The sequence below is a fragment of the Scyliorhinus torazame genome, chromosome 30, assembly GCF_047496885.1.
Source record: "Scyliorhinus torazame isolate Kashiwa2021f chromosome 30, sScyTor2.1, whole genome shotgun sequence".
In the NCBI taxonomy this organism is placed as follows: domain Eukaryota; kingdom Metazoa; phylum Chordata; class Chondrichthyes; order Carcharhiniformes; family Scyliorhinidae; genus Scyliorhinus; species Scyliorhinus torazame.
Genome location: NC_092736.1, coordinates 25,362,189 through 25,376,365, shown reverse-complemented (window position 1 = coordinate 25,376,365; position 14,177 = coordinate 25,362,189). Strand labels below are relative to the sequence as shown.

The following is a 14,177-nucleotide window of genomic DNA, read 5'->3' as shown; positions in this document are numbered from 1 at the left end:
AGTGTTCAATTCTGGTCGCCACACTACCAGAAGGATGGGGAGGCTTTAGAGAGGGTGCAGAAGAGATTTACCAGAATGTTGCCTGGTATGGAGGGCATTAGCTATGAGGAGCGGTTGAATAAACTCTGTTTGTTCTCACTGGAACGAAGGAGGTTGAGGGGAGACCTGTAGAGGTCTACAAAATTATGAGGGGCATAGACAGAGTGGATAGTCAGAGGCTTTTCCCCAGGGTAGAGGGGTCAATTACTAGGGGGCATAGGTTTAAGGTGAGAGGGGCAAGGTTTAGAGTAGATGTACAAGGCAAGTTTTTTACGCAGAGGGTAGTGGGTGCCTGGAACTCGCTATCGGAGGTGGTGGTGGAAGCAGGGACGATAGTGACATTTAAGGGGCATCTTGACAAATACATGAATAGGATGGGAATAGAGGGATACGGACCAAGGAAGTGTAGAAGATTGTAGTTTAGTCGGGCTTGGAGGGCTGAAGGGCCTGTTCCTGTGCTGTACATTTCTTTGTTCTTTGTTTGTTCTTTGATCAATTAATACATCATTTATTGCATGTAAAGTGCCTTAAAATAGATGTGTTAAGGTACTGTATAAATACAAATTTTTCTTTAAATTTCTTGTATATTTAGCAATTAATATTCCCATTTCCCCTTTCTAAATCAATGGTGAACTACTTGTAAAATCTTCAAAAAGAGAACTTAAAAACTACAAAGTTATTTATGACTATTTTTGTGCAACCCATTATCAACAGAGCTATGAAATTTATTCTATTGATTATAAGAAAGTTAAGTCTAGAATTTACATTCAGTTTTAGTACAAAGTGGTCATATGTAAATCCTGGGTTGCGTGTTTCACGAGTTGCACTGTCTTTAGCCTCCATGGTTCAAATATGACACAGAAATATTTCACATTAGTACACAAACTCAATGAAAATTGAGAGATGTAAAGTGAGCTATTGACTATCATTCACCCATTTTATACCATTGCGCAGAATTAATATCTACTCCAGTGGGTGAGGTCTTGTCTTTCTGTGACTATAAAGTGTACATATCTGCAGAAAGCCAATATAAGTAAAGCAGTAAATGGAAAAAATGCACTGGGACAGATGAATAGTTCATCAAAAGCTGGGATTTTGTTCTCAGTTCGTAGAGAATACAGTGTTTGTTTTCTATATAAAATCCAAGCAGTCCATGTTTGGTATTAGCACAAAGTTCAAAAAAGAAAATAGTTTTGCTTTTCACAATATGATGAGCTCAAAAGAGAAAGTCATCAAATATTAAAATTGAAATTTATACGAACCTCGGCACATCTTCCCATCTCGTCTCAGAACATAGCCAGCAGGACATTTACATTCATATCCTCCGAAGGTATTAACACAACGGAATGCACAAAGCAAAGGATTTTGCGCACATTCATTGATGTCTGGTCGTGGAAAGAAAAAACAAGTTTTTTTTCCAGCAAACACTAAAATGCGATAGAATTCCTGCTATTCAATTTATGTAGCCTTTTCACTTCCTTTATTCCCTCCTTTCTGTTGAAGGTGTTGACTAACATTGGGCATGATCTTAAAAGTACTCGCAGCTATGCAGTAAGGCTGGGTTTCCCAAACTTTTCCAGCTGTGGAATCCTTTTGTCCTCTCAAAGGTACTGAAGTAACTCCTGAGAAACATTCTTATTATATTGAAGACTTCAGTGCACAAAAAATGGACATTATATACAAACAAAAACAAACTTAAAATATGTTTCTATGATTTATATGTATACATTTATTGTAACAAAAAAGTTCTGTAATTCAATAAATACTTCCAAGTCTTACAATCGTTTTGTAATTTTTAATGGAAGCCCCCACTCGCCGTCTCACACCCTCCCCACTCGCTGTCTCACACCCTCCCCCACTCTCTGTCTCACACCCTCCCCACTCGATGTCTCACACCATCCCCCACTCGCTGTCTCACACCCTCCCCCACTCGCTGCCTCTCACCCTCCCCCACTCGCTGTCTCCCAACCTCCCCCACTCGCTGCCTCCCACCCTCCCCCACTCGCTGTCTCACACCCTCCCCCACTCGCTGCCTCTCACCCTCCCCCACTCGCTGTCTCACACCCTCCCCCACTCGCTGCCTCTCACCCTCCCCCACTCGCTGTCTCACACCCTCCCCCACTCGCTGCCTCTCACCCTCCCCCACTCGCTGTCTCACACCCTCCCCCACTCACTGCCTCTCACCCTCCCCCACTCGCTGCCTCACCCACCCCCACTAGCTGCCTCACACCCTCCCACCACTCGCTGTCTCTCACCCTCCACACTTGCTGTCTCTCACCCTCCCCCACTCGTTGCCCCACCCTCCCCCACTCGCTGTCTCCCCCATTCGCTGCCTCCCTCTCCCCCACTCGCTGCCTCTCACTCCCCCACTCGCTGCCTCACACCCTCCCCACTCGCTGCCTCTCACCCTCCCCCACTCGCTGTCTCACACCCTCCCCCACTCGCTGCCTCTCACCCACCCCCACTCTCTGCCTCTCACCCTCCCCCACTCGCCGTCTCTCCCCCTCCCCCACTTGCCGTCTCTCCCCCTCCCCCACTCGCTGCCTCCCCCTCCCCCACTCGCTGTCTCACACCCTCCCCCACTCGCTGTCTCACACCCTCCCACCACTCGCTGTCTCTCACCCTCCACTCTCGCTGTCTCTCACCCTTCCCCACTCGCTGTCTCACACCCTCCCCACTCACTGTCTCACACCCTCCCCACTCACTGTCTCACACCCTCCTCCACTCGCTGTCCCATCCCCATTCGCTGTCTCTCACCCTCCCCCTCTCACTGCCTCCCGCCCTCACCTACTCTCTGTCTCTCGCCCGCTCCCCCTCTGTCTCTCGCCCGCTCCCCCTCTGTCTCTCGCCCGCTCCCCCTCTGTCTCTCGCCCGCTCCCCCTCTGTCTCTCGCCCGCTCCCCCTCTGTCTCTCGCCCGCTCCCCCTCTGTCTCTCGCCCGCTCCCCCTCTGTCTCTCGCCCGCTCCCCCTCTGTCTCTCGCCCGCTCCCCCTCTGTCTCTCGCCCGCTCCCCCTCTGTCTCCCGCCCGCTCCCCCTCTGTCTCCCGCCCGCTCCCCCTCTGTCTCCCGCCCGCTCCCCCTCTGTCTCCCGCCCGCTCCCCCTCTGTCTCCCGCCCGCTCCCCCTCTGTCTCCCGCCCGCTCCCCCTCTGTCTCCCGCCCGCTCCCCCTCTGTCTCCCGCCCGCTCCCCCTCTGTCTCCCGCCCGCTCCCCCTCTGTCTCCCGCCCGCTCCCCCTCTGTCTCCCGCCCGCTCCCCCTCTGTCTCCCGCCCGCTCCCCCTCTGTCTCCCGCCCGCTCCCCCTCTGTCTCCCGCCCGCTCCCCCTCTGTCTCCCGCCCGCTCCCCCTCTGTCTCCCGCCCGCTCCCCCTCTGTCTCCCGCCCGCTCCCCCTCTGTCTCCCGCCCGCTCCCCCTCTGTCTCCCGCCCGCTCCCCCTCTGTCTCCCGCCCGCTCCCCCTCTGTCTCCCGCCCGCTCCCCCTCTGTCTCCCGCCCGCTCCCCCTCTGTCTCCCGCCCGCTCCCCCTCTGTCTCCCGCCCGCTCCCCCTCTGTCTCCCGCCCGCTCCCCCTCTGTCTCCCGCCCGCTCCCCCTCTGTCTCCCGCCCGCTCCCCCTCTGTCTCCCGCCCGCTCCCCCTCTGTCTCCCGCCCGCTCCCCCTCTGTCTCCCGCCCGCTCCCCCTCTGTCTCCCGCCCGCTCCCCCTCTGTCTCCCGCCCGCTCCCCCTCTGTCTCCCGCCCGCTCCCCCTCTGTCTCCCGCCCGCTCCCCCTCTGTCTCCCGCCCGCTCCCCCTCTGTCTCCCGCCCGCTCCCCCTCTGTCTCCCGCCCGCTCCCCCTCTGTCTCCCGCCCGCTCCCCCTCTGTCTCCCGCCCGCTCCCCCTCTGTCTCCCGCCCGCTCCCCCTCTGTCTCCCGCCCGCTCCCCCTCTGTCTCCCGCCCGCTCCCCCTCTGTCTCCCGCCCGCTCCCCCTCTGTCTCCCGCCCGCTCCCCCTCTGTCTCCCGCCCGCTCCCCCTCTGTCTCCCGCCCGCTCCCCCTCTGTCTCCCGCCCGCTCCCCCTCTGTCTCCCGCCCGCTCCCCCTCTGTCTCCCGCCCGCTCCCCCTCTGTCTCCCGCCCGCTCCCCCTCTGTCTCCCGCCCGCTCCCCCTCTGTCTCCCGCCCGCTCCCCCTCTGTCTCCCGCCCGCTCCCCCTCTGTCTCCCGCCCGCTCCCCCTCTGTCTCCCGCCCGCTCCCCCTCTGTCTCCCGCCCGCTCCCCCTCTGTCTCCCGCCCGCTCCCCCTCTGTCTCCCGCCCGCTCCCCCTCTGTCTCCCGCCCGCTCCCCCTCTGTCTCCCGCCCGCTCCCCCTCTGTCTCCCGCCCGCTCCCCCTCTGTCTCCCGCCCGCTCCCCCTCTGTCTCCCGCCCGCTCCCCCTCTGTCTCCCGCCCGCTCCCCCTCTGTCTCCCGCCCGCTCCCCCTCTGTCTCCCGCCCGCTCCCCCTCTGTCTCCCGCCCGCTCCCCCTCTGTCTCCCGCCCGCTCCCCCTCTGTCTCCCGCCCGCTCCCCCTCTGTCTCCCGCCCGCTCCCCCTCTGTCTCCCGCCCGCTCCCCCTCTGTCTCCCGCCCGCTCCCCCTCTGTCTCCCGCCCGCTCCCCCTCTGTCTCCCGCCCGCTCCCCCTCTGTCTCCCGCCCGCTCCCCCTCTGTCTCCCGCCCGCTCCCCCTCTGTCTCCCGCCCGCTCCCCCTCTGTCTCCCGCCCGCTCCCCCTCTGTCTCCCGCCCGCTCCCCCTCTGTCTCCCGCCCGCTCCCCCTCTGTCTCCCGCCCGCTCCCCCTCTGTCTCCCGCCCGCTCCCCCTCTGTCTCCCGCCCGCTCCCCCTCTGTCTCCCGCCCGCTCCCCCTCTGTCTCCCGCCCGCTCCCCCTCTGTCTCCCGCTCCCCCTCTGTCTCCCGCCCGCTCCCCCTCTGTCTCCCGCCCGCTCCCCCTCTGTCTCCCGCCCGCTCCCCCTCTGTCTCCCGCCCGCTCCCCCTCTGTCTCCCGCCCGCTCCCCCTCTGTCTCCCGCCCGCTCCCCCTCTGTCTCCCGCCCGCTCCCCCTCTGTCTCCCGCCCGCTCCCCCTCTGTCTCCCGCCCGCTCCCCCTCTGTCTCCCGCCCGCTCCCCCTCTGTCTCCCGCCCGCTCCCCCTCTGTCTCCCGCCCGCTCCCCCTCTGTCTCCCGCCCGCTCCCCCTCTGTCTCCCGCCCGCTCCCCCTCTGTCTCCCGCCCGCTCCCCCTCTGTCTCCCGCCCGCTCCCCCTCTGTCTCCCGCCCGCTCCCCCTCTGTCTCCCGCCCGCTCCCCCTCTGTCTCCCGCCCGCTCCCCCTCTGTCTCCCGCCCGCTCCCCCTCTGTCTCCCGCCCGCTCCCCCTCTGTCTCCCGCCCGCTCCCCCTCTGTCTCCCGCCCGCTCCCCCTCTGTCTCCCGCCCGCTCCCCCTCTGTCTCCCGCCCGCTCCCCCTCTGTCTCCCGCCCGCTCCCCCTCTGTCTCCCGCCCGCTCCCCCTCTGTCTCCCGCCCGCTCCCCCTCTGTCTCCCGCCCGCTCCCCCTCTGTCTCCCGCCCGCTCCCCCTCTGTCTCCCGCCCGCTCCCCCTCTGTCTCCCGCCCGCTCCCCCTCTGTCTCCCGCCCGCTCCCCCTCTGTCTCCCGCCCGCTCCCCCTCTGTCTCCCGCCCGCTCCCCCTCTGTCTCCCGCCCGCTCCCCCTCTGTCTCCCGCCCGCTCCCCCTCTGTCTCCCGCCCGCTCCCCCTCTGTCTCCCGCCCGCTCCCCCTCTGTCTCCCGCCCGCTCCCCCTCTGTCTCCCGCCCGCTCCCCCTCTGTCTCCCGCCCGCTCCCCCTCTGTCTCCCGCCCGCTCCCCCTCTGTCTCCCGCCCGCTCCCCCTCTGTCTCCCGCCCGCTCCCCCTCTGTCTCCCGCCCGCTCCCCCTCTGTCTCCCGCCCGCTCCCCCTCTGTCTCCCGCCCGCTCCCCCTCTGTCTCCCGCCCGCTCCCCCTCTGTCTCCCGCCCGCTCCCCCTCTGTCTCCCGCCCGCTCCCCCTCTGTCTCCCGCCCGCTCCCCCTCTGTCTCCCGCCCGCTCCCCCTCTGTCTCCCGCCCGCTCCCCCTCTGTCTCCCGCCCGCTCCCCCTCTGTCTCCCGCCCGCTCCCCCTCTGTCTCCCGCCCGCTCCCCCTCTGTCTCCCGCCCGCTCCCCCTCTGTCTCCCGCCCGCTCCCCCTCTGTCTCCCGCCCGCTCCCCCTCTGTCTCCCGCCCGCTCCCCCTCTGTCTCCCGCCCGCTCCCCCTCTGTCTCCCGCCCGCTCCCCCTCTGTCTCCCGCCCGCTCCCCCTCTGTCTCCCGCCCGCTCCCCCTCTGTCTCCCGCCCGCTCCCCCTCTGTCTCCCGCCCGCTCCCCCTCTGTCTCCCGCCCGCTCCCCCTCTGTCTCCCGCCCGCTCCCCCTCTGTCTCCCGCCCGCTCCCCCTCTGTCTCCCGCCCGCTCCCCCTCTGTCTCCCGCCCGCTCCCCCTCTGTCTCCCGCCCGCTCCCCCTCTGTCTCCCGCCCGCTCCCCCTCTGTCTCCCGCCCGCTCCCCCTCTGTCTCCCGCCCGCTCCCCCTCTGTCTCCCGCCCGCTCCCCCTCTGTCTCCCGCCCGCTCCCCCTCTGTCTCCCGCCCGCTCCCCCTCTGTCTCCCGCCCGCTCCCCCTCTGTCTCCCGCCCGCTCCCCCTCTGTCTCCCGCCCGCTCCCCCTCTGTCTCCCGCCCGCTCCCCCTCTGTCTCCCGCCCGCTCCCCCTCTGTCTCCCGCCCGCTCCCCCTCTGTCTCCCGCCCGCTCCCCCTCTGTCTCCCGCCCGCTCCCCCTCTGTCTCCCGCCCGCTCCCCCTCTGTCTCCCGCCCGCTCCCCCTCTGTCTCCCGCCCGCTCCCCCTCTGTCTCCCGCCCGCTCCCCCTCTGTCTCCCGCCCGCTCCCCCTCTGTCTCCCGCCCGCTCCCCCTCTGTCTCCCGCCCGCTCCCCCTCTGTCTCCCGCCCGCTCCCCCTCTGTCTCCCGCCCGCTCCCCTCTGTCTCCCGCCCGCTCTCTGTCTCCCGCCCGCTCTCTGTCTCCCGCCCGCTCTCTGTCTCCCGCCCGCTCTCTGTCTCCCGCCCGCTCTCTGTCTCCCGCCCGCTCTCTGTCTCCCGCCCGCTCTCTGTCTCCCGCCCGCTCTCTGTCTCCCGCCCGCTCTCTGTCTCCCGCCCGCTCTCTGTCTCCCGCCCGCTCTCTGTCTCCCGCCCGCTCTCTGTCTCCCGCCCGCTCTCTGTCTCCCGCCCGCTCTCTGTCTCCCGCCCGCTCTCTGTCTCCCGCCCGCTCTCTGTCTCCCGCCCGCTCTCTGTCTCCCGCCCGCTCTCTGTCTCCCGCCCGCTCTCTGTCCCCCGCCCGCTCTCTGTCCCCCGCCCGCTCTCTGTCCCCCGCCCGCTCTCTGTCCCCCGCCCGCTCTCTGTCCCCCGCCCGCTCTCTGTCCCCCGCCCGCTCTCTGTCCCCCGCCCGCTCTCTGTCCCCCGCCCGCTCTCTGTCCCCCGCCCGCTCTCTGTCCCCCGCCCGCTCTCTGTCCCCCGCCCGCTCTCTGTCCCCCGCCCGCTCTCTGTCCCCCGCCCGCTCTCTGTCCCCCGCCCGCTCTCTGTCCCCCGCCCGCTCTCTGTCCCCCCCCCGCTCTCTGTCCCTCACCCGCTCTCTGTCCCTCACCCGCTCTCTGTCCCTCACCCGCTCTCTGTCCCTCACCCGCTCTCTGTCCCTCACCCGCTCTCTGTCCCTCACCCGCTCTCTGTCCCTCACCCGCTCTCTGTCCCTCACCCGCTCTCTGTCCCTCACCCGCTCTCTGTCCCTCACCCGCTCTCTGTCCCTCACCCACTCTCTGTCCCTCACCCACTCTCTGTCCCTCACCCACTCTCTGTCCCTCACCCACTCTCTGTCCCTCACCCACACTCTGTCCCTCACCCACTCTCTGTCCCTCACCCACTCTCTGTCCCTCACCCACTCTCTGTCCCTCACCCACTCTCTGTCCCTCACCCACTCTCTGTCCCTCACCCACTCTCTGTCCCTCACCCACTCTCTGTCCCTCACCCACTCTCTGTCCCTCACCCACTCTCTGTCCCTCACCCACTCTCTGTCCCTCACCCACTCTCTGTCCCTCACCCACTCTCTGTCCCTCACCCACTCTCTGTCTCTCACCCACTCTCTGTCTCTCACCCACTCTCTGTCTCTCACCCACTCTCTGTCTCTCACCCACTCTCTGTCCCTGTCCCACACCCACATTTGGGTAAGTCACATTAAGGATGAACTGAGGACCTCCCTGGTCAGTGTGGCTCTGTGCCACAAGTGTATTTACTCATTACATAAGTTGAAAATCGTAATTTGATCATATTCTGCAAGTGAGTAATGAGGAAGAAAAAAGCCTACCTTCACACGTAATCATTGGTCCTGGTTCAAAGCCTTCTTCGCACGCACACTCAAATCCTCCAAACACATTAGTACACGTGCCATTGCCGCAGGGATTACCAACAGAACATTCATCTGTGTCTGTTGTATGCAAAATAAAACAGTAAAAGTGAAGTGCCAGTCTGAAATCTCAGGAGCCCCATTACATTGGAAAATTACAGCGGATTGGAATTTACACTCACCAGTCTGCTCCAATTTGGAATTATCCCTGAATTCAAGAGATGGGGTTCAATGCTTAATAGGGTGAATACCCATGCTATTTTGCGTGTTTGTCAATAGCAGGCTAGAAATTTTGAAGAAGCAGGAGCGAAATTCTCCGGAAACGGCGCGATGTCCCACGCATGCGCAGTGGAGTGAGTCTCTTCCACCTCCGCCATGGTGGAGACCATGGCGGAGACGGAAGGGAAAGAGTGCCCCCACGGCACAGGCCTGCCCGTGGATCGGTGGGCCCCGATCGCGGGCCAGGCCACCGTGGGGGCACCCCCCGGGGCCAGATCGCTCTGCGCCCCTCCCAGGACCCCAGAGCCCGCCCGCGCCGCCTTGTCCCGCCGGTAAGGGTAGGTGATTTAATTTACGCTGGCGGGACAGGCAATTTATCGGCGGGACTGCGGCCCATCCGGGCCGGAGAATCGAGCGGGGGGGCCCGCCAACCGGCACGGCGCGATTCCCGCCCCCGCCAAATATCCGGTGCCGGAGACTTCGGCAACCGGCGGGGGCGGGATTCACGCCAGCCCCCGGCGATTCTCCGACCTGGCGGGGGGGTCGGAGAATGTCGCCCCAGATTCCTCCTTCTTTGGATAAAGGAAGACCATGGCAACCATAGCCCTTCAATTGCCAGGATGAAACTAGCATTCTGATTTCCTTTTCTGTCAGATAAATCAACACACCTGCCTCAGGTGCACTGTATATTGTAGTCAAAGATGGCACAACTGTTCGAATTCCAGGCAGGTGACTTCACATTGCCAGTTCTGACCCTTTTATCAGTATGACAGTATAAAAATGTGCGTGTTTGTGAGGGAGGGTAGTGGAGGAAAGAGAGGTAGATACAAGAAGTGTCTGGACCCAGGAATTCAAAGCACCACTATATTAAAATTGCTAAACATTAGTGTATGTGTTTTCAGTCTCCCTCCAATGAGATCCAAATTGTTATTTATATAGCACAAACAGTTGCTACTGTGAATGATGCTGGATGGAAGAGTAATTAGTCCCTCTTACCTCAAATTCTAGACAAGGTAGGAATGACCTCTTTCCTGTACTAAGTGACAGATTAAATAATATTGATTGTGCCATTTGCATTTTGTGTTGCAAGAGAACTTACCTACACATTTGATTCCACTGTAATCAATACTGAAGCCGAATGGGCATTCGCAGCGGAAAGAACCATCAGTGTTGATGCACTGCCCATTTTTACACATTCCTGGTTCTAGAGCACACTCATCCAGGTCTTTCATGAAAACAAATGTGGGAAAATATTTGTATTTTAAACTATAAATTATTGGAAATATAATCATGGCAGTTATAACTGGTTCTCATTTAAAACAATTCTTTAACTAAAAAGTAAAGCCTTGTATTACACAGCTCATAAAACAGTGAAATCTGCTTGTAGCAATCTTGTATAAAGTTACTAGTTAAAATTCACTTTCTATGTAACTGATGGATTAACTTTCTCCTAATAGTATAATTAACACTCCATTTACAATGACAATTTAAGAGGTATAGTCTACTATTGTTCAGCCACTTGAAATATCTTACACTGATTCAGGAGAATCTCAGTTTACAGAAAAATTCCTCAATTCTGTTTTATGCACCATTCATTCGGTTATAGAAAATTCTCTCAGAACAATAACTTTTTTTTCCAGCCAGGTTAACAACCAAAAGAATGTGTAGTTTTAATTGAGAATTAAGCAATTTCATGTTTAACATACTGCCTCCAATAATTGCGTTTATTACTTGTCAATTGCTGGCACTCTGACAACTATTTTGATCTCAGTATATAAAAAGATCAAATCAGGTCTTACCTACGTGCGAACCATCCACGTCAATGCGAGTTCCAACTAAGCCACTAGGGCACAGTTTTCCAAATGCATCTGGAATGTAATTTAAAAAAGGCCAAATAAACTCAGTTTACGAATGGATTTGTGAACAATTTATAGTCTATCGTACTATTCAAAATAAATTAAAAGTGCATTATATCGCATATTATTTGTTTCTTTTCATTGCTGATAGTAGATACTAGATTATTCATATAATTGTGTAAAGGAAACTAAAATGGAAAACCCAAGCAAATGTGTTCCAGATATGAAATACTGATTTGGTTATACACAATAGAAATATTCATGTCAAGGCATTTCAGGTACATTCTAGACAATTTTGGAAAATTCAAGGCCCTGTTGTTTTTGTCATTTGATGCTATCTTGTTAAGTGGGCAAAGTGCTAACCATCATTCTCCAATTATGCTCTCCAGATGTGAAAAGGCTTTTCACTTACAACTAAAACAGATATTTTGTTTAAGTTTGGGAATTGTCCTTCATTGGACCTTGATTGTATGATAGCAGCAGAAAGTGAAATAAATGGGAAAATGGGACATGGCGGTCACAGGTCTCTAGTTGTGCACTGAAGTTAAAACAAAAGTGCTGGAAATACAATGCAGCTCATCATCAATAAAGAGCAAAGACAAATAAATAACCATAGAATCATAGAATTTACAGTGCAGGAGGCCATTCAGCCCATCGAGTCGGCACCGGCCCTTGGAAGGAGCATCCTACTCAAGCCCCACGCCTCCACTCTTTCGCCCTTTATCCCCGTAACCCAGTAACCCCATCTAACCTTCCTGGACACTAAGGGCAATTTAGAATGGCCAATCCACCTAACCTGCACATCTTTGAAATGTGGGAGGAAACCGGAGCACCCGGAGAAAACCCACGCACACACTGGGAGAACGTGCAGACTCCACAGAGGCAGTGACCCAAGCTGGGAATTGAACCTGGGACCCTGGAGCTGTGAAGCAACTGTGCTAACCACTATGCAACCGTGCTGCCCAACACTTCATTTGTGTTCAGATAATTTAAGGTACCACATCTGAAGCATAATAACTGAACTTTCTTACAACCACTGGTTTATTTTACATGTATTTCTATTATTTCCTTTTTCTTAAACTTGAACTCTTCCTTCTTTTTGCATTGGCAGCTAAAATTATGGCCTCGCTTTTCCACTTGCCATTATGTTAATAAAACATATTCTATTTATTTTTACGAATCAGAAATAAGTAAGTTCCCATTTTAAGTTGCCTCATTCTGCTTTAACATTGCAGATATAATTGGGTGGTATATACACTTCGGATCAGGATTCTGCTTTGGTATCATTTTGCCCTGGGCCTGTGGAGCGACATGTGACACGATTGGTGCCATTTTAGAGCTGATTGATGCTGTTTTGGAGCAAGTGCAAGGATAGGCCTCTCTTTGCACATGAACCAGCAGTGACTTTCTCTTAAACCCACAGTACAGCTTTGTGTGAAGAATATCCATATCAGTGATATTCATGGGGAGGTGGTTTAGGGGTATTCTCACTGGATTAATAAACTAGAGACCCAGGGTAATGCTCTGAGGATCCAGGTTCAAATCCCACCATGGAAGATAGTGAAAATTTGAATTCAATAAAAAAAATTTGAATTGAAAGTAATTGCAGTTAAAAATTAATCTGGTTCACGCCAACCCTGTACGGAAGAAAATTCTTCTGGTCTGGCCTACATGTGACTCCAGGCCCGCAGTAGCTGACTCTTAAATATCCTCTGAAATGGTCGAGAAAGCCACTCAATTGTAGTCTAAAGGGAATGGCACCAGATGGACCACTCAGCATCGATGTAGGCACTGGATACGACAATATTGACCCTACAAAGTGGTTAGAGCCAGAATTGGGAGACCAATCACGCAGACTAGTCAAGGAACAGCCTGACATTCATACTCATGGAATCTTGCCGATTGATCGGTATGATGAGCTAGTGAGTACGAAACAGAACAGAAGACATTTTTAAAAATTGCTGATAAATTGAGGTTTACCTATGACCATTGGAGCCACTTGACAAAATCACAGGAAAAGATGCAAGGAACTATGGGTGCAGTCCAGTGGCTGCGTTGCGCTCGAGCAAGAGCACAACGCGGCCGGTGAATCCCGGGATACACCCAAGTCCCGTGAGGTGCGGAATTCTGCCTGTTTTATTTCGCTTCTGTAGTATGTTATGTTGTACTACTGAATGTAATATATGTCACCCAATCCTGTTGTTGATGAGGTTTTCTGAATCTTGATGAAAAAGACTCGAAGCCGTCCAGTAGTAAAAAAAAGATTTGAGTAACTAAAACAATACTTTTGTGAGTTCTTTACTTTAATATCAATACTAGTAGTAAGGTTAACAAGATCTAAATACAGTAAGTATGTTTAACTATACTAACACTCTGAGCTAATCTATACTCCTGTCCTGGTCACAGTACACCCAAAAAGAGCGGGAAACAGAATGAGTCTGACTTTATACCCCTGTTGTTGCTGTCCTCTAGCGATCATCTGATTACACATTAACCCCTTATGTACATGCACATACAGAGATCATTACACTGCCCACAAGGGGCAGGACCAAGCGGCGCCCGCTAAAGTAGGTCGTAAACTTACTTAAGGCCGACCTACCCAGGATCTAATGGCCTCCCTTGATCCACCGGCCTCCTGGAGAACCTGCAGCTGGGCATCAATTAGACTGGTCCACAAGAACTTGGACCAGGCAGAACGGCACGCGGGGGTTTCCTGGGCTACTGGAGGCTCCTGGGTGATCAGGGTCCCTCCTCCCCTGGAACATGAACATCTTGGCACTGCACAGCTGGCACCTTGGCACTGCCATCCTGGCATGGCCTGGGTGCCACTGCCAAGCTGGCAGGAGCACTGCTCGGGTGCCAGCTACTGCGGGTCTGGAGTCACATGTAGGTCAGCACATGAACATCTTGGCACTGCCAAGGGTCAGGCCTAGGGAGGCCATGATTATGAAATGAGAGTGGAGGGGGGCATGAAGGGAGGGGGGTGCAGGGCAGATAGTAGGGGCCTCTGGGAGGTTGGGGGTGTCGAGTGGGGTGTCCTGAGAAGGGGGTGGGGGTGTTGTAAAGGGGCCTGAAGACGGGTGGCCCCCAGGAACTCCATAGCGGGGTGTCCTCACTTGGGGAGGCATGTGTGGAATAGTGCACATGTGCGTGGTGGGGGTGTGTGACATTTTCCATGGGTGGGGATTTCGGGGACCCACATGCTCACTCACTGATCAGAGCACCTTTTAAAAATGGCAGCCAAATCTCAGAGTTCAGCTCCCCGGTGCTGAACAAAATTTTATGGGTGTGATTCTCCCAAAAGGGAACAAAGTCCCCAAGCGAGCGCGTTTAGACGGGTGTTTCCGGTGCTCGCAGTGCCGAGAAACATATGGTTATTCAATGCAATTTGTGTTGTACCAGGGGTTAGAACGGGGAATACATGGTTCAGGCTGCACATTGCACTGTTCTGTACAGTAAGGAGCTCCACTTGCCGGAAGTCCCCAGTGTAACGAGAGATAAAGGCGACATTTTCAAATGGTGTTCTGATAGGGGCTGTTTAGCACAGGGCTAAATCGCTGGCTTTGAAAGCAGACCAAGGCAGGCCAGCAGCACGGTTCAATTCCCGTACCAGCCTCCCCGAACAGGCGCCGGAATGT

The 14,177-nt window shown here is 57.0% G+C and overlaps 1 protein-coding gene across 1 annotated transcript in view; it reads right to left on the bottom strand.

Annotated features, from left to right (window-relative positions):
- Nucleotides 1-14,177, bottom strand: part of LOC140404453 (fibrillin-1-like) — a 716,712-nt gene that overhangs the window by 92,885 nt on the left and 609,650 nt on the right. Inside the window, exons 51-54 of the mRNA XM_072493009.1 lie at nt 10,483-10,551; nt 9,783-9,908; nt 8,426-8,545; nt 1,302-1,424 (exon numbers count right to left, since the gene is read on the bottom strand). Of these exons, the coding sequence (XP_072349110.1) occupies nt 1,302-1,424; nt 8,426-8,545; nt 9,783-9,908; nt 10,483-10,551 (438 nt within the window). The remainder of the gene's footprint in view (nt 1-1,301; nt 1,425-8,425; nt 8,546-9,782; nt 9,909-10,482; nt 10,552-14,177) is intronic.